The 17855-nt window shown below is 44.1% G+C and overlaps 1 protein-coding gene across 3 annotated transcripts; it reads left to right on the top strand.

Moving 5' to 3' along the window:
* The first annotated feature begins 2553 nt into the window (after positions 1–2553).
* thrap3b (thyroid hormone receptor associated protein 3b) lies at positions 2554–17349 on the top strand. 3 transcript variants are annotated; one of them, XM_068575439.1, is made up of 11 exons: positions 2554–2943; positions 6503–6657; positions 9671–10513; positions 10994–11605; positions 11829–11995; positions 12166–12277; positions 12371–12446; positions 13048–13223; positions 14004–14232; positions 14746–14916; positions 15196–17349. In XM_068575439.1, the coding sequence occupies exons 2-11, from the start codon at positions 6536–6538 to the stop codon at positions 15427–15429; spliced, it is 2742 nt and encodes a 913-aa protein (XP_068431540.1). In that variant the 5' UTR covers positions 2554–2943; positions 6503–6535; the 3' UTR covers positions 15430–17349. The 3 variants fall into 3 exon arrangements, with proteins under 3 accessions (XP_068431540.1, XP_068431541.1, XP_068431542.1); XM_068575440.1 differs by lacking the exon at positions 14746–14916; XM_068575441.1 differs by lacking the exons at positions 14746–14916; positions 15196–17349 and adding an exon at positions 14347–14482.
* Positions 17350–17855: the final 506 nt, after the last annotated feature.

Below are 17855 nucleotides of genomic sequence, written 5' to 3'. Positions count from 1 at the left end.
ACTTAATCACTGCGTGCCATGCAGGGGTTCAGGAATTTAAACCAGGTCTTTTATGCACTGACGACCAGATGACATGTTATTATCACAGGGAGCCACAGACAGACAGACGGACAGACAGACAGACACACAGACAAGACAGACACACAAAAATTAAATAACCTCACGGGACAGGAGACAACAGGAGACATGTCCGTAAAATGAGACCATAACTAACTAAGTGTATAAGTGTACATGGCTTTTAGTCTGATAAAAATAGTGCACGGCGCTGCAATACAGAACAGACCCATATGGACACCAACGCCAAGCTAAAAGACAGCTGTTTGTTTGACACACAAAAGACTGCTCTAAAGCTTTGGAAAGCCAGTCTTTCATTTCACCCGAAAGGAAAAGTCAGTGTCAGAGGAACCTGACAATTATTGTCATTTCACTTATTCATTTACAGAGGCAAACCCCGTCAATATATTTCTGTAAATGTGTCACATGGTGTTCAATAAAAACAGCGTGCAACTGTTTCTTCTGTCAGAAAACCAAGAAGGAGGTACTGAAAATCATGAAGGCATAAAGAGTGGCCTCTTATCACATATGAGTATTGCACATATGTGTGCGTGGCGTTATTAAAGTGGAAAACCAAAATCCTTTTGTCACATAAGTGCAGCAGGAAGTTCTTAATTCGTTGACTACCAGGAACCACATCTGAGATGTTAGCTAGCCCTCTGGCACTCTGTCTGGGAATATGATATCAAAGCCCTCAGAGAGTTTTTTGGGAGCACAAATGAAGTAATTAGGACACAATTGTGTTTCCAACGAGGTCGATCTGGTTGTTAAATCAAAATTCCTGGGCTTCTCTCCAGTAGACACATTTCCAACTGTATAGAGGGCTATTGTTTACTTGTAGCCTACTTTACGTGAGTACTTTCATGTCTGCTACTTTATACGTTCATTCCCGTAGATTTCAGTGGCAAATATTGCACTTTTGCCTCCGTTAGATTCATCAGACACGAGTTACGTTGCAGCTTCAGATTGTCAATCACTCTGCTGGAGCGCTTTATAATCGTAGTAAAAGTGTTAGTCCTACAAGGTCTGTGGTCCTATATTTAACCTCTTGACCCTCCTACCTTGGGGGCTGAGGGAAGTGGGCTTTCACTAAGCCCACACTTTTTGTTCTTTTAAACTTCTTCTTGATGCACTTCAGTTTGACGAACCACCGTCATGCCAAAGTTCCCAGTTTAATATTTTTATTAAAAAATCACATTGTGTTACAAAGTATGAATGAACATTAGACATCATGATTGTACATATGAACTTCATACAGACATGAGTGTACGATTCTCCATGTTTCAAAATACATTTTGCCAGGCATTGATTATATGATAAGAGCATCACCTAAATATATATTTTACTCTTATGCAGAGTGGATAAAGAACTCTATTCCCAAAACCTTTTATCCCAAAACCCGAGCATCACTATGTTATATTAAAATTAACACACATGTAACAAAATTGACTTTAACATATCAGAATCTCCCCAAAACATCTGCTTATCTTAATTTCGCAACTCTCCTCCGAGATAAAACTGGGCATTGTGTATATCTAGCCACGCAGGCACATCTTACATCCTGCCAGCTTTCACACAGGAACTGCAGCAGGTTCGACCTCGCTGTCCCACGGGAACTGGAGAACGGTCTTAAATGGCATAAGACCGTTCTCCAGTTCCCTTGGAACAGTGAGGTCGAACTTCCAAAACCCCTTCCCAGTGGGTTGTGCTGCTTTTTAGGTGCCCAAGCCCCCAAAAGTCTGTTACTTTGCATTTTGTCTATGTAAGGGTTTTAGCTGACTTGACTGGGAGAGATGGTGCTTCTTCCTTTGCCGAAATAAGGTATTTAATTGTTCTTACTTTGGAAAGAATTTTAAAACTGCCGAGCTGCAGTGAAAGACCAGGGCCCTCCATTGATGAGATATTCACATAAAATTGCAGGTCGTCCAACAAGATTAATAATACAACATATAAATTATATATTGTCATAGGCTACATTGCAGTATATAAATTCAAATTTCATATAAATTCAAATTAGCTCCACCTTTACTGGCTGTGACATTAAAGTGATGAACACATTAATTTATCAGCAATCATAATCCAGTTATAATATGATTCTGAAATGGGCCATTCTGCATAAAGATAAACCTGTTTCTACTTTTGATGTTTTTAAAAAACATGCAATGCCAATACTGCATTTCTGCTTCGATAACAATGTAACCCAGTATTTATTTATTTTTTACATGGAACAGAGTGTGAGTAGCCTATTTGTTCCACCACTGCTGCATAATCCTAAAGTAGGGCATTTGTGTTTAATCATTTACACAGAGAGGGGATGAGAACTGGGGGGCAGACATTTTGATCCAGCTCTGTACCTGTGCGACAGGTGTTACGGCGAGGAGAACACAGCACCAGATACTTTTCTTCATTAAACCCTCAGAGGAAAAGTTGACCCTTCCTGTCCCCCATAGCTTCGCCTCCCGGACACTTCGCGACACACGAAGTCTCGCGCGACTTGAGCGTAGCACAGACAGCACCGCGAGCTAACTGTGTCTCTCGGTCGTCGGAGCTCGATGCCGCCAAAGACGTACATTTAGCACAGTTGTAAAACACAGAGAGGCATCCACAGGTATACGTAATGGCGCCCATCCCGGCGGTCCGAGCGCCAGCCCTCCTCTAAGGGTGCAGTGCGTCTGTTTTTATTGGCCTGCTCGGTAACGGCCCCGCTGCTAACGCGCTAAGCGGCTAACATCCGTCCCCCCCCCCCCTCCGTAACGTTCCAGTGGAGACGACGAGCAAAACCAGGAAGCGCCAGACGAGCAACGGGGAGCAACTTAAACGTTACTTCTGCAAACAATTATTCACGCAAACAGAGCCTAGTCCGGTCTCGTGCGAACGGGAGAGAAACAGGTAATTAGTAACTTCCTTTTGTAGCTAAGGGTGTCCGTTTAAGTCGGGAACGTCAACGGCTTTGCTAATGGCAACGATGAGCACGTCGTTAACGTTGGCCCTTCATTATCGATAGCTTCAGTCCGTTTTATTGGGCTTCAGTATTGATTTCAGCGCCGTGTGTCTCCGCTGCTGCACGTTTAGCGAAGCTTAAAATGGTTTGTATTGTTATATATGCTGTTGCGGCGGCACCTGCGTGCAGGTGATCTTATAGCTAATCTCACGTTGCACTTCGCCTCACATGGTGACTATTAAACGCAGTTAACTAACGTACGCTTAGTAGTCAACCAAAAGGATTGAATTGACCTTTGAACCCTATGGCTTGTGTTCGTCACATGCATCGCCAGTGGTGGAGGAAGGGTTCAGATATTGTATTTCATTAAAAGTAGTAATATTACAGTGTAAGAAATACTGTTACAAGTGATGGGATGTTACAAGTCGTGCCTTCAAAATCGTACTGTAAAGTACAAAAAGCTTAACAATATATTTAATACACTCATTGTGCAGAATAGCACATTTTACACATATAATCTCATAATTATTGATGTACATCACTTTAATATTGCAGCTGGTAGATGATGGTTTTGAATTTACTACAGCATGCGTAATCCATAATACATCATCATTTATTAATTGATTTACCTTTTCATATTAATGATTACAATCTCAAAGTAGCTAACCACCAATGTTAAAAAGTAAATGTAGTGGAGTCACAAGCACACTATTACCTTCCAAAATGTGTAAAGTACCATGAAATCCAAATACTCAAGGAAAGTACAAGCACCTCAAAATTGTAATCAAATGCAGCACTGTATTTTATTTTTACGGTTCACCACTGGCATCTCCAATAGTTGTATTAAACAACTATCTGATATTATTACTTGGCAGCTACGTTTTATAATGTCATTTACAGTGATCAAGATGGAAATATTACATTAAAATCACATAAACTAGACTATTTGCTTTTGAGTGGAGCAACTCTAACTCTATTTTTGGCTACTGTGTTGGGTTTTTCCAGTTCCCAAGTTTTACAGATATTTCCTCCATGAAAAACAATTACATTATAAAATAGATATAACTTTTAATTAAAAAAAATAGTAATTAGAAAATAGCTATAACTTTGTGATTCTGACAGCAGAAAGACTTAGCGGGTCCTCACAGCCCGCCACTGATATTATGTGTCTGTCGTTGGTTGGTTGGTGCGACCCACACAACCAGTCCAGCTACTCTTTAACCAGAACCAGTTCTCCATCTTTAGCTATGCGTTTTTTAAAGCACACATTTTTAAAATATGAGTTAGAGCTACAGAAACAAATACAGTAAAATGTTGCCTATTTAAATGTATGTTATAGTCTAAATCGATAACAAGATTTAAGCTGTACAGACTGTCATATCTTTTGCTGGTAATGAAATAAAATTAAAAACTTTAATTATTCTCGCTCACTTTCACTTCCATTTTGTTGTTATGCGAAGTGGAGAACTGGGCTTTGGTAACACACCGTGAATAATATGGTCAAAGTCAACTCACTCATGCACCTCCCTGTAATTATCATTCAGGGCGCCGTACATGATGTCCGCAGGGAAGAACAGATTCAGAGATGATGCTATGAATACAAACTCTTAAAAGACCCAACTGTTATCCATATTGCTGAGGCTATCATAGGGTCCCTTGATGCGTTATTAATCTACTATGTTAGTTTGCACAGCTCTGCATATTAAACTCGCTCAGTGAAACCTGCCTGTTGAGAATTTCAGCCATACAACTCACACAGTTGACTTTACATTTGAAATAATTAGCATTATTTTGTTTTCTTGGTGCAAGAGAGTTATTTTCTTTGCATAACATTGGACTCGCTGACCAAATAGCAGGGGGGACCGAGGCATGCAAAGAAGAACCTTAATTATGTGTATTGAAGGTTTGAGGTTCAGCAGAAGAGCATTGAGGGCCTTTGGCGGTCAATACAACATTTGAGTGGCCTGCTTAGATTAGTAGAGGTCGGGGTAACCCTGTATGAACACGTAGCAACCATTGTTTTACACGTAGCAACTGTTGTCCCTTCAAACAGAAAAAAAAGAGCCATTCACAGCATTCAGTCAAATAAACACTATTATGCATGTGATTGGGCTCTCAAGGGGGAATCTTGAATAAACTGCAGACTCTGAGCTCCATTTTGTAGAAAAGATCCATCAAGAGAAAACCTATTTTTAGATACATTGGAGCATCTTGCTACAATTTTTTTGTATTTATATTTTTCTCCTTGCCTGCCAACTAGCGTATATAAATTAATTTTCTTAAAGAAAAAATCTTTTCTTTATTTTTATCTGAAGGTTTGGCATGAAATAAGTGATGCCATGTTGCAGATGTGATTGTCATTTTTGGGTTAGTTGATTCAGTAGTTTGCTCAGGGGTCAATGACACTTAACTGAAGCACTGTTTGTCTACTTCAAAATTAGGGCCGGGACATCTATGGAAAATATCCACAGTAGTAGAGAGACGATGGGAAATGAGGGAGGGAAGGTTCGGCCATATTAAATGTTGAGGTTCATGTACATGTAGCCCCAACGAAGGACCGTATATATATTTGAGTATCGCACACAGAGCGATCTTCTCATCATAGCCTCACTTCAATACAGTTACTAACAGAGCTAATTGTTTGTCGGAAGAAGGGCCGTGCTTCTGTATAGCAGCACTGTTCAGGTTGACTTGTTTTTGACGTGGTGCCAGGCCGCACTTCTCTCCAGCAGCAGCAGCAGCCTGCACATCTTGCAGCACAGAGGCTCAACCTGTTTCACATTGCTGCCGGCTCATGTCGGCTCATGTGTCCATGTTTACATGCTGCTCCAGCTGTCTGCTCCAGTCTAAAGCGAACCTGTTGGCCTCTGTGTGTTATCACTGCATTGGCTTTGACAGTCCAAGGTCACGTGGGGCTTCAGGGGCTGCTGATGGAGGGCTCTAAAGCAGCTAGGTGCAATGGGCTCTTGGTGATGGGGGTGGAAGGGGAACAAGGTGTCATGGACTCTGTCCAGTCCCCGCCTGTCAGCAGGTCTACAAATTAGGCTCGGTTAAGACGAGGCCCTTTGTGGAATCCATCACTGGTGCTTGCGGCACAATGCATGGCGGTTAGATTTGTGTCCGTCTTGATCCCGAGACTTGCTCTGATGTCATGCACTCAAGGGCCAAACTAAAATCTGAATGTGGTCAGCACACTCCAAGTAGTTTACAGATGGTTATAACGGGAAGTGACAGTTTATGTGACTTCCTGTACGTTTTTAGAAGGCAGCTACAGCCTCTTGTCACCGCCCCTCTGCTGCTGTCACCTGAACCTGTCCACTTTTTATGCGACTGAGCCTAATATGTAGCTGTGTAATCCTGAGGATTCGTTTGAATTCGTTTTGGGTTTTTGTTTAATTTGGGTTTTTGTTTTTGTTTAATTTGTTTTTGGTTTGCTCAACTTTGGTATTCGTTTCATAACCCTTTCCGGACATCAATTAAAACTTGTTTTCTTGTTTTGTTTATCAGGAAAAGAATAATCGGACTAGTCTAAGTGCAAAGATGTCAAAGGCTCCGGATTCCCCAGCTCGGTCCCGCTCCAGATCCAGATCCAAATCCAGATCTTACTCCAGGTCTCACTCTAGGAGCCGATCCCGCTCAAGATCCAGAAAACGTCGCTATAGGTAAATCCAGTTTTCTGTTTCTGACATCACCTACATTGTTATCTTTTTCTTTTTGTGTATGTGGTGAATATTCAGCAGAGTGTTTGACTCATCTCCAACATTTTAATTTTTTTTAAAAACATTTTGGACTGTAGCTGTTATTATTATTGTATTGCACTTTCACCGTGTAAAAACACGGTGAAAGTGGGGGGGCTGTTTACTCACCGTTTTAACAAACTATGTTGTCATATCAATTGATATCGCAAGTGTGTTTTCATAGATTTTATGACATGTACGCTGTGGTTTTATCTCTGGACTATTAGTCAGAATCACCAACACAAACATCAGCTGTAGTACACTGGCGTACGAATATCTGGCGGTTCAAAGTACAGCACAAAGCAACAAGGAAATAGCCGGCTCAAGTTTCAGTTGTGTGTTTACTCACCATTTACTATCATGACAGCCATTTTGCTTCAGTGATACTATTTTGAAGTCTAGATTGAAAACATAAGCCCAAATAATGTCTTGCATGTGGCTTCAGAAGGAGATGTGTTTTATAAATTAGATGCGTGGGTTGACAACAACAAGTTTGAAAACAAAAATAGTGTGGAGTTGGAGAGAGTCGAGGTGATCAGACCTGTGTAGCCTGCTCCTCATCTAGCATACTAGCATACTGTACCCAGATCTCACCGGTTACAGTTTTCAGAGCTGTGGGTAATGTGGGAGCAATGTTTTGACAAGGAGCAAGCACACATTGCACAGCTGCCTCTATTTACACTATTTATTTCAAACCACCCATCATGTGTCTTCATGACTGTCTGTATGCACATCAAGTATGTGCCGGATACACTTTTGATATTGATTTTTTAACTTGAGTTAAATCTAACTAGATGTTATTTCCTTATTGCTCTTCTTTTAGCAGTCATGATGTGTTCTAGATTTGCACTTCATTTGCATAAATGTGTTTCCTGTGCAGGAGAAAAGGGTTGACAAAGCTTCAAGCTGCTTGCATCCTTTTTAGAAAAAAAAAAAAAAAAAAGGAATCTCCAGTCATCTATATTTGTGACATTTGTTCCAGTTTTAAGAGGTCAACCCATAGACCCAATATGGAGAGGGAGCTCTTCCCACTCCGGCTGCCTAGTTGTGGTTGTCAGTCCACGTTTGTGTTGGGAGCTCGAGGGTCAATGCGCTTTCACAGACAGCGAGGTGTTGGACTGGATGTTTTTCTTTTGAAGAGAGCATTGCTACACAACTGGTCAATGATTGTTGAACGGTTAAAGGAGTAGAGAGCGAGTACTCTTGGCCTTGCGGTACCTCCCCCTTCCTCCACTGCCTCCTCCCTCTGGATTAGAGCAGGTCGCGTCCTGGGAGTACCCTCTGTCTAACGCATAAATTAAAGCCACGCGGACCGTCCTGCTTGTGAGTCTACGGCGTCTTTTGTCCAGGACTCACTGCTCTCCAATGAAAAGGTACACAGGTTAAATATCTAGCTGGCATCTTTGCCTAATGGTTTAGTCTGTGGCTTCTATGCAGTGTTAACATTATGACGAACAACGTCACATTTCCCTTATCCCTGGATTGCATGCCACTTTACATTCCTTTAGAATAGAAAGATTGTGCTCGGATTACTTTTATTTGAAGCCTTTCATTAGTGAAGCTACAGTTTGCTGTTTTGTAGGTGTATTTAAAACTGAAGGTATGATGTCATTCTTTGCCCGTCTGTCGTCATGTGTTTTGGTCCCTTAGTTGAAATCCCTGTCGTATTGTTCTCACTTTAGAGTTATTTGTTGTCGGTGTAGGCTATTGTTAAAAGATGTTTAATGAATCATTCTTGGCACTTTGTGTGATATTCTGAATGTAATTTAAGTTTTTGTTTACATTTATGTCTACCGGAATGAACGACAGTGGCGACAACGCTGTGCTCGATGCCGTCACTGAGCTCACAGCGCCCCCTGTTGACAGTGGGCAGTATTAGAGCCATTACAAGGTTAACCACTACACTGTTTTGGGACCACCATTGTGAGCACATGCGGGTCAATAAAAAAAGGAGGAATTGTCTTTCTGAAAATATTTAGATCTCACATATCAAGATTCAAATGGTCTAGAGAAGTTATTATCTGCTGGTCCTATATTGTAAAGCCTTCGCTTGTAAGTGTACAATATATTATAGGACTGCAATAATTATTATATTCCATTAAGCGTCTTGTTTTGCCTTTTACGCGTGAGATTTGTAAAATAAAAAAAAAACAGAGACAAAAAGGTGTCATGGGTGCTTTTTGGTAGTGAACACAAAAGTTAAAAAACACTCCTCTGGTAAAGAAGAGTTAAGAAAGCCTTTCTTCCGTGGCCATTTCATAGTGAAATTATAAAAACCTAGACAATGCTCGTACACGTTACGATAGAGTTACGATAAGTTATTAAACACGCTTGGTGGCACACACAGCCTTCTCCAGGGTGCAGCCCTCAGCACACGCTTTCCTTTGTAAATACAAGACAACTGCAAACACCTGAGCGAGAAGCCAATAAACCCACAGCTGACAAGTGCAAAGTATAATCACTGGGTGGCTCTGCAGGATGTTGAGACGGAAGGCCTAAATAATGTCAATAAAATAAGGAAACAAGAAGAAAAAAATTGATTTAGCAAAATAATTTTCAACAACACCAGAACACCAAGCAACTGAGATCAGTTTCCAGAGCTCCAGGCTACATCCTGAATGACTGCTGCCATTTGTTGGTTGTAACCAAGCATCTTAACATGTACATGCCTTGTTAATAAGGCTGCGTGAGAATGCAATGTTACAAGACTCAGTATTTCTTTGGTCTAGGACGGCCCTTGATGCTGTCATACGATCCCAGTATATAGTTTCGATCAGGTGAAAAGTTCGATGCCATGACAGCTGGCGTTTACAGATGGCTCATGTTGCCGGCGTACATTCAGGTCTTTGCGTTCCCCACAAGAGGACTGCGTGGCCTCGACACGTGCTTTTCCCTGAATAACATCTTTCTTTCTCTCCCTTCTCTCTCTCTCGCCCAGCTCCAGGTCTCGTTCCCGCTCTCGCTCCCACTCTCCGTCTTACAGAAACTATCCCTCCAGGGACTACCAGAACAACAGAGGAGGCTTCCGAGGCTACAACCGAGGCTACCGGAGGCCCTACCACTACCGTGCCAGGAACCGGGGCTATTACCCGCGCAGCCATTACCAGAACAGAGGAGGAGGAGGAGGCTATGGCTATAAGTCCAACTGGCAGGGCGGCGGCGGAGGTGGTGGTGGTGGAGGAGGCGGCGGCGGTGGTGGCGGTGGTGGAGGCGGCTGGCATGATCGCCACCACGACCAGGACCACCACGCGCACAGCCCCAGGAGGGGCCGCTCACGCTCCCGCACACCCAAGAAGCGCTCGGGCAGCCGGAGCCGCTCCCACTACTCGGACCGCTCGTCCTCGCGGGGATCTCGGCGCTCCAAGCACTCCAGCTTCTCCTCGCGGTCCCGGTCCTCGTCACCGCATCGTCGCAGCAGCAAGGGCAAGCCGGGCTCCAAGGACGCTAAGGACAAGCCGGAGAGGCAGGGGGGAGAGAAGTCCGGTCTGGCGGCAGACGGCAGCGCCATCGAGAAGGCATCTGGGGGTAAATGGATTGACTATGACGCCAGTCCCAAACGAATCAGCCCAGACGCTAAAAAGGAGGGCGACCCCACTGATTCTGACGGCAAAGGCGCCGCCGCGAGCGGCGGTCCTATGTGGAAAACCATCGGCACCGTGTCCCCTCCAGCAAAGAGCCCCACCAAGTCCGGACAAACGGCCTCCTTCAGCGGCTTTGGATTCTTCTCAAAGGAAGAAGAGAAATGTGAAGATAAGACTGTGATCTCTGCTGCCTTCAAAAAGTAGGTCTATTCTATCTGTAGTAACTACGTGGTGTTGTTTGACACTTTTTGGGCAAATTATGGACGTTACTTTTCAATGAAACACGTTTTAGACACACGTGAATATAGCTGCCGGTTCATGAAAATCTATGAAATCCCACTTATTTAAGTCGGTAGGTGAGTATGAATATTGCAATGTGAGTCCTGCTAATGTTTCCTTTAGGGATAGGCTTTTTAAAAATTTTATTTAATAGGAAATCAAGATTCTGTGGAGCATGTAGGTTTATCTATTGTACCAGATATGCTGTTTTGGGAAGCAGGAAGTGGTGATTCAACTTTTTTATTTAAAACATTGACTTGTGAGTTACACTGAGTCTGTGAGAATATGTTTTCTATTTCTCCCTCCTACGCTGTTGATCTCAGTCTGGAGCGGTGTTATTACAGTTGTGTTACTGGCGTGCGTGAGCCGGAGCTAAAGCTCAGTCTGGTTCTCTGTTTCAGGTTCTTGGCTGAGAACAAAAACAAAAAGCAGGCTGCTGAAAAGGAAAACGGCCGCGATAAAGAGCCGAGCACCACGGACAGAGAGCTGGAGAAGGGAAGCAAGTCTGGGGACCTTTTCAACATCTCGGCCGCCTCTTTAAGCGACTCCAAGGAAGACAAGACCCTGCCTTTCTTCGACGCAGGAGAAGAAGAGTTCCTCAAGTCCCACGGGCTGAAAGAGAGGGACATTGATGAGGACGGAGACGTTAAACCCACGCTCACCGCTCGGGACATTTTCGGGAAATGGGGTGACGAGCCGACTTACTCGACTTCCTACCCGTCGCTCAAAGAGAAAAACCGCCGAGATGCCGAAGAGGCGGAGCCGCTCGACCACATGGAGGAGGAGTTCTACCGAGGCCGCAAACACAAGAAAGAGGAGAAGTCCAAGAAGAAGGAGAAGAAGGACAAGGAGAAGTCCCGAAGGAGTCCGTCCCCTCCTGCGACTTCCAGAGAGAAGGAGCGTCCGCTGTTTCCTGGAGCTTTTCCTCGCCGCGAGGACTCGCCCGTGCGACACCTGTCCGCGTCAAGGGACGACTTTGAACACAAAATCGGTTCTGTAGATGAAATGCCCAGGTATTTATAACCGATTATATACTTAACGATCCAATATTGGCATTCTGGCCGGAAGATAAAGTTTTCCCAAATGTTTGATCCTCTTCCTTGCAGCCGTTTGTCTCGTACAATGGCAACATGTCACACTCCAATTAACATAGAATGTAAATCCTACCTTTGCAGCGCTTTTTGATATTTTAACATCTCATCTGTTCAACGTCGCTCACCTCTTCTCTTCCCCCAGCTCTTCCCTGTCTAAAGAGCGCCTCATGGCTCGAGAGCTGCCGAATCCCACTAAGAAAGACCCAGAGTTTCGTTCCATTTTCCAGCACGTTCAGTCGACACAGCTCCGCCGCAGCCCCGCTGAGCTGTTCGCTCAGCACATAGTCTCAATCGTGCACTACATCAAAGGTAAAGTATGATCTGCGCTGGTTGCGTCTCTGCAGACACGGGAGTGACGGGACCACAGGAGTTCGGGGACAGTTGACGAGCTCCACCGGACATTTCATCACTTGATTACACGTCGCCGCCGCCGGTGCCGCTGTATCTGGGAATAACGGTGTGTCGTTCTTTATCCGCAGCGCAACACTTCCAATCCTCAGACATGACTCTAAGTGAGCGGTTTGCCATGTACCAAAGAAAAGCTGCAGAGGTAGAAATGATGAAGCCAAGGAAGAGCCCAGAAATCCACAGGTACCTACAACGTCTAATAATCTGAGGTGGTGGAACCTTGAAAATAATAATAATCTGTTCTTGACAGTAGCGGTTTTTCCCCTCCTCTCTCAGGAGAATCGATGTTTCCCCCAGTGCTTTTAAGAGGCACTCTCACCTGTTTGAGGATATGGAGGAGACCAGCTACAAGGTGACCCGCCATTTTGAAATTTGACGTATTTGGAACAAGCAAATTTTGAGACGACCCAAAGCAGCAGTGTTCAGCTTTGTGCTTTTCTTTCAAAGGATGCATATTTCTAAATCAAAAGAGCCCAATTGTGTTTTGTAAGTGCCGAGCAAGCCCCCCCAGCCTATGAGATATGGTTATTGATTGGGTATGTACGAGCCCGAGCAAAGGCTAAAAGGAAGTGAATTAAGATCCTGAGTCCAAGCCTCTCAAGGGACGCTTATCAGTGCCTTTACCTTGTAAGTATTTTTCTTGAAAGAAAAAAATCAAGCTACAAAAAAAAACTGTAACATTTATTTTATTAAGCTACATGCATGCTGCTGGTTTCCACCAATACTTTTATATTTTATTGTGAAAAGTCTTTTTTTTTTATGGAATATATAGTATAACTCTGTATATATCTTAACCACTAGAGGGAACACGATACGTAATACCTGTTCATCTTCATTTGTAATGCAGTGATTTTATTTTGTCTGCTATGTTTACAGTTTTATAGCATTTCTGAATCTGTCCATCAGCATTACAAACGGCTGCTTTCACAGCTAACAAACACATGTTCCCGCAGGAGCCAAGTAAAAAGTTCAAAGGCGACGTGATGGACCTTCGCCTGGATATTGAAAGGCGTAAGAGGTTTGCCGGGAAGGAGTCCAAGCGCGAGGGAGGCAGGAGCCCCGGAGGCTCCCGGGGAGCGAGCAGAGAGAAGTCCTCTGAGAAATCTGGGAAACACCACAAGAAATCCAAGTACGTTGAGCCTGTTGTCTCCGTTTGATCTACTGCAAAGTCCGTCTTCAAATCAGCAAGGCGGCCATGGGGAACGCGGCGTTTGAAGGGCGGTTACTATTGTTACTATGTTGCCACGTTGGGGGATTTGCAGCAACAGAGTACGATAAACAATTACATCTTCCTCCTTTTTTCCTTTCTTCGCCCGTACTCACTCACTTTAACACCCTACCACGGCTGTGCAGTCACACAGTCGGCTTTGTTGCCGTCTGCGTCTCCAGTACTTTTCTTAACGAGCCCACACTGAACAGATAGCGGTCAGACGCTGTGATGGGTGACACATAGCGTTGCCGCTTTAAAGTTAAAGCCTTCTGGGTATTTTTGGTGCCTCACAGTGAACAAAGAGAAAGGGGACCAAGAAAAATATACAGATCATTAGAAATAGGAAATGTGTCAAATGTCTGTTTTTAAATGAAAACGCTGCAGAGTGTTTAGAGATCGGAGTGTGCAAATAACAGACTTAAGATTGTGCAAATCTGAAAGCTTAATGTGAAGCAGGAGTTGAATTAACGTTAATAGTCGCCTGATATAAAACATACAGCACTTGTCTTTTTTATTCAAGTACGGCTAGAGGCTATTTTTTTTTCTTTTCCTTAAAACCTGTTTTGGCTGTTTTCACATTGAAGCTTTGGTGAAATATTGGTGGAGAAGCAAAACAACCTAATTCACAACCATCGTACCGTCAAACTTTTTCTTTTCTTCAACGAGACTCACACTGACCTTGATGTTCTGCGCTCTCAGGAAGGGTAAGAAGAAGCGGGACCGCTCTCCGTCCTCCTCTTCCTCCTCTTCCTCCCCGTCCCCCTACCCTCCGCCATACAGAGGGAAAGAGTTCATGGGAGGAGAGGGCATGGAGCACCCGGAGGAGGGCTACGGCCACATGCGCTACCCGCCGCGCGACTACAGCGGGCCCGCGGACAGGGGCCACTACGAGGGCCACGGCGCGGAGCGGGGCCGCGGCCGCGGATTTGTAAGTTCCTGCCGGCGCCGCCGCCTTCATCTCTCTTGCTTATTGGTGTTTCTTTTGTCACTGACGTACTGACATCTCATCTTCTTGCAATTCTTTGTCCTAATGGCGTCACAGTAGACTACGCTTCTCTGCTCTGTTCCTTCCTCCTAATGCTAAGGAACATAATGTGGATGATGATGATGATGATGATGATGATGATGATAATGATGACTCTCATACATATTCCATGCACTGCCTGATTTTTATTAAGGTAATGTAGCGAACATCAGTGGAACTTCACCTCATCACTAAAACAAATGCCTGATTTCCATCCGTATGGATTTTTTAATGTGTGTTCTGTCGTTCTCATCGTCCCTGGGTCGATTTTAAAAGATTTGTTTTTTTTACTCTGACTTGTACCAAAAATATTAATAACATTAAATAGGAATAAAATATTCGTCCATCTTATTGTAGAACATGTGTTTGGCCCTTTTGGCTTACAAGTTTAAATCCACCTTGTTGTTTTGATTGCAGTTCCCCAGAGTCAGAGGGAGAGGGTGGAGCAGGGGAAATTATCCAGGCAACAACAACAACAACAACAACAGCAGCAGCAATGGAAACCCTGCTAATGTAAATCCTGCAGTGCGCCCTCCAGAGGAGGAGTGGGACCCTGAATACACTCCCAAGAGCAGGAAGTATTACCTGGTGAGCCTCTGCAGCTACTAATTGATTCAGCGGCATGACAAGGCTCTCAGAACGTGGGCTTCTTTCCCCACAAGCGGCGTTACGACATGTCAGAGTACAAATAATGTAATTAACCAGTAGAATTAATAATATTAATTTTACATCAGCTGCGGTTTTGGGGCTAAGTTGAGTTTTTTTAGGGGGCGGAGTTAGCGCTACACCGGCTCCTGGTTTAGTATTCCTGCTGCGTCTAAAGGACTCCCGGCTCGACCGCTAACGTTTGCCCGTGTCTTCTTCCAGCACGACGACCGCGACGGAGAGAAAACGTGGGTGGAGAGCCGCGGAAGAGGCCGGGGGGCCTTCCCGCCCCGCCGGGGGCGCTTCGTCTACCGCAAGGGGGGCAGCAGCCCGAAGTGGGCCCACGACATGTTCCAGGGGGGGCAGGAGGCGGAGATGGGAGGAGACGACGGCGGCGGCGAAGTGGAGCGCAAAGACGCCAAGGGTGCCGGAGACGCCGCCGCCCAGAAGCAGTAGAGCAACTACGACGTGATCGTTTATAGGGCGATGATGATATAGGGGTCGTTCTTCTATATTTTCCCCTCCAGGTCATGTTGTCATACATAGTTTAAAAAAAAAACAAATGTGTTCAGTGAGTTTGAGCCTTCTCACGGTTTAGGTGAAGAAAGAACTGACTTGGCGAGGAAGAAGCGCTCGGATGTGAGGTTGGCTTCATTTCATTTTACGTAAACGTGAAATTCTTTTTATGTTTCTTTGTTCGCAGCCGGTTGACTCAATTGTATCGTTTTAAGGGAGAAAACACTTGAGGCAACAAATATGAATAGTCTTTGAAAAATATGACAAAGTAAGAAATGCATTTGTGCCTTAGAAATGACATATACGACGACGATAATAATCCACGTGTAATCTGTTAGAGGGTTCCGCCTGCGAGGAGGCGCGGCCGTACCCGGCTCGGTGGTCGGGAGGCAGTAAGACGACTTCCACCTTCTCGTTCTTTCGTTCATTGTTTTTCGGGGCTGTGATAAATCTTTGGTGTTACTGCATGAAGCGTTCGATTCATACCTCGCTCCTCTGGGACCAATCGGCGGCGGGCTCAGGGCTCGCCGCCGTCAAATTAATCAGACACGAAAACAAATCTTTTGATGAACCCCCCCCCCCACCCGAACGATCCATGTTCGTCACTTATATTATCCGAGCTTTTTCATGTAGTGCCACTTCACCTGTATTTCTCGTTAGGAAGTGAAGACATTTTTATGTGTGCGCGTGTGTGTGTGTGTGTGTGGTCAAGTATATTCTCATTGATTGTGGGTGTTTTCAGTTGAAAAGAAGTGTAACTTGTTAAGCATTTGGCACCAAAATCCCCGGATTTCTGCTTCAGACATGAACGTGTAGGTTTTCTGCTTCTGTCATATCAACTTAGTAAGTGGCTACCTTTTTTTTTTGTTTAGATTTTTAATAAAAGAAATAGAATGGAATAAATAGACTGATTATTACAATAGGTTGATAGGTGTATAGAATTATAAAAACCTAAATTATTGTAATCTCAACATCTGGGGGAAGAGAAAACATAACTGAATATGGTTCATTTCTAAAACAGTTGCAGTAAATCCTCTCGCAAAAAGTAAACTCCTGTCCGAGAACCTAAACATGGAAGAAAAAAAAAGTGAAGAGTGACAACATTTTGTCGATGACCGTGTGTTTTTTTAAGAGGAAGTGACGCGACCTGGTCATGTGACTCACTGTGCTGCTTCGTCCCGCTCTCGACTGTACAGACACACACTGCATGTACCAAACACGACTGTAGGAGCTTTTTTTTTGTTTTGTTTTCCGTTTCATCTAAAGCTGAATACTTTTGTACTGTTTAAGAGCTTTGGAAGTTCTTTGTCTTTTAATTTTCAATAAATGTTTCTTTGATTCAGGGCAACTCTGCGCGTGTGATTGTTGACGGCGACACCAGAGGCCTCAGTAGGAGTGTGAGACGCTCACTGTGATGAGAGGTGTGTGTGTGATTTACCTCCTCGTCACACACAAATCATCCAATATTCTTCTTTACATTCTTTATCTTATCAACCAGTTTGTATGAAAGTAGTGAAGCGGGAACTTGAGGGCCATAAACTGGGGTTGTAGGTTTTAATGGAAGTGTCAAAATGCCCATAAAGCATTTTAAAGATTAGTCGTCTATAGTATTTTATTCTTTGTCTATAAAATACCAGCAAGTAGTGAAAAAGAAGCCTTTGATAATGTCCCGGGATGACCTGATATACTGTATATTTCTTTGTGGAGGATGTTCGGACATGTGGAAATTGTTTTTTCTTCTTGGTTGGTAAACTTTTTTTTTCAAAATGTGTTTTATTTTACATTTTTTAGCTGTGATAGAGGGCCCAGGACCACGCACCAGTGTGAATAAACAATTTGTCCCAGAATGAGCACAAACCATGAGGTCGTGAGTGTCTGGTTTTGTCTGTTTTTCTCGAGTTGCTTTCTCTTAAAATCCTTCCAACAATCTCCATTCAGTGCCACTTAGCGGACACAAGCTGCTGCAGTGGCGGCACAGAGAGCCTTTCATGGCCGGAGGGAGAGTCCAGCCAGCAGAAAAACGCACCGTCTCCTGGGACGCCGCTCCGATCCACGCTGCCGCCCGGCGTCGGTCGTATCCACGCTGAATGGCTCTTTCATGGCGAAAGTAAGCAGACGTGTCTTCAGCAGAGAGAGCTGCAGTGTTGCAGCTGAAACTGGGAGGAGGAGGGAAGTTACTGGGAAACAGGAAGTGATGGGGGGGTCAGAGACACAAGCCAAGTGAAAGGCTGGGAAGAAGACTGGAGGGTTTCTGTGGGAAATGTGACTTCTCTTGTTGGCCCACCGTGACGCTGCTGTGGGAGCACGACTCCCTTCTGGATTAATATACATTATGACATGTATAACATTTTCTGGAATATATTTTG

The sequence above is a fragment of the Clinocottus analis genome, unplaced genomic scaffold (genome assembly GCF_023055335.1).
Source record: "Clinocottus analis isolate CAN_PGR_092001 unplaced genomic scaffold, fCliAna1.0.p SCAF_14, whole genome shotgun sequence".
Lineage (NCBI taxonomy): Eukaryota > Metazoa > Chordata > Actinopteri > Perciformes > Cottidae > Clinocottus > Clinocottus analis.
The sequence above is the reverse complement of the archived record's forward strand: the minus strand, read 5'-3'. Positions and strand labels throughout refer to the sequence as shown.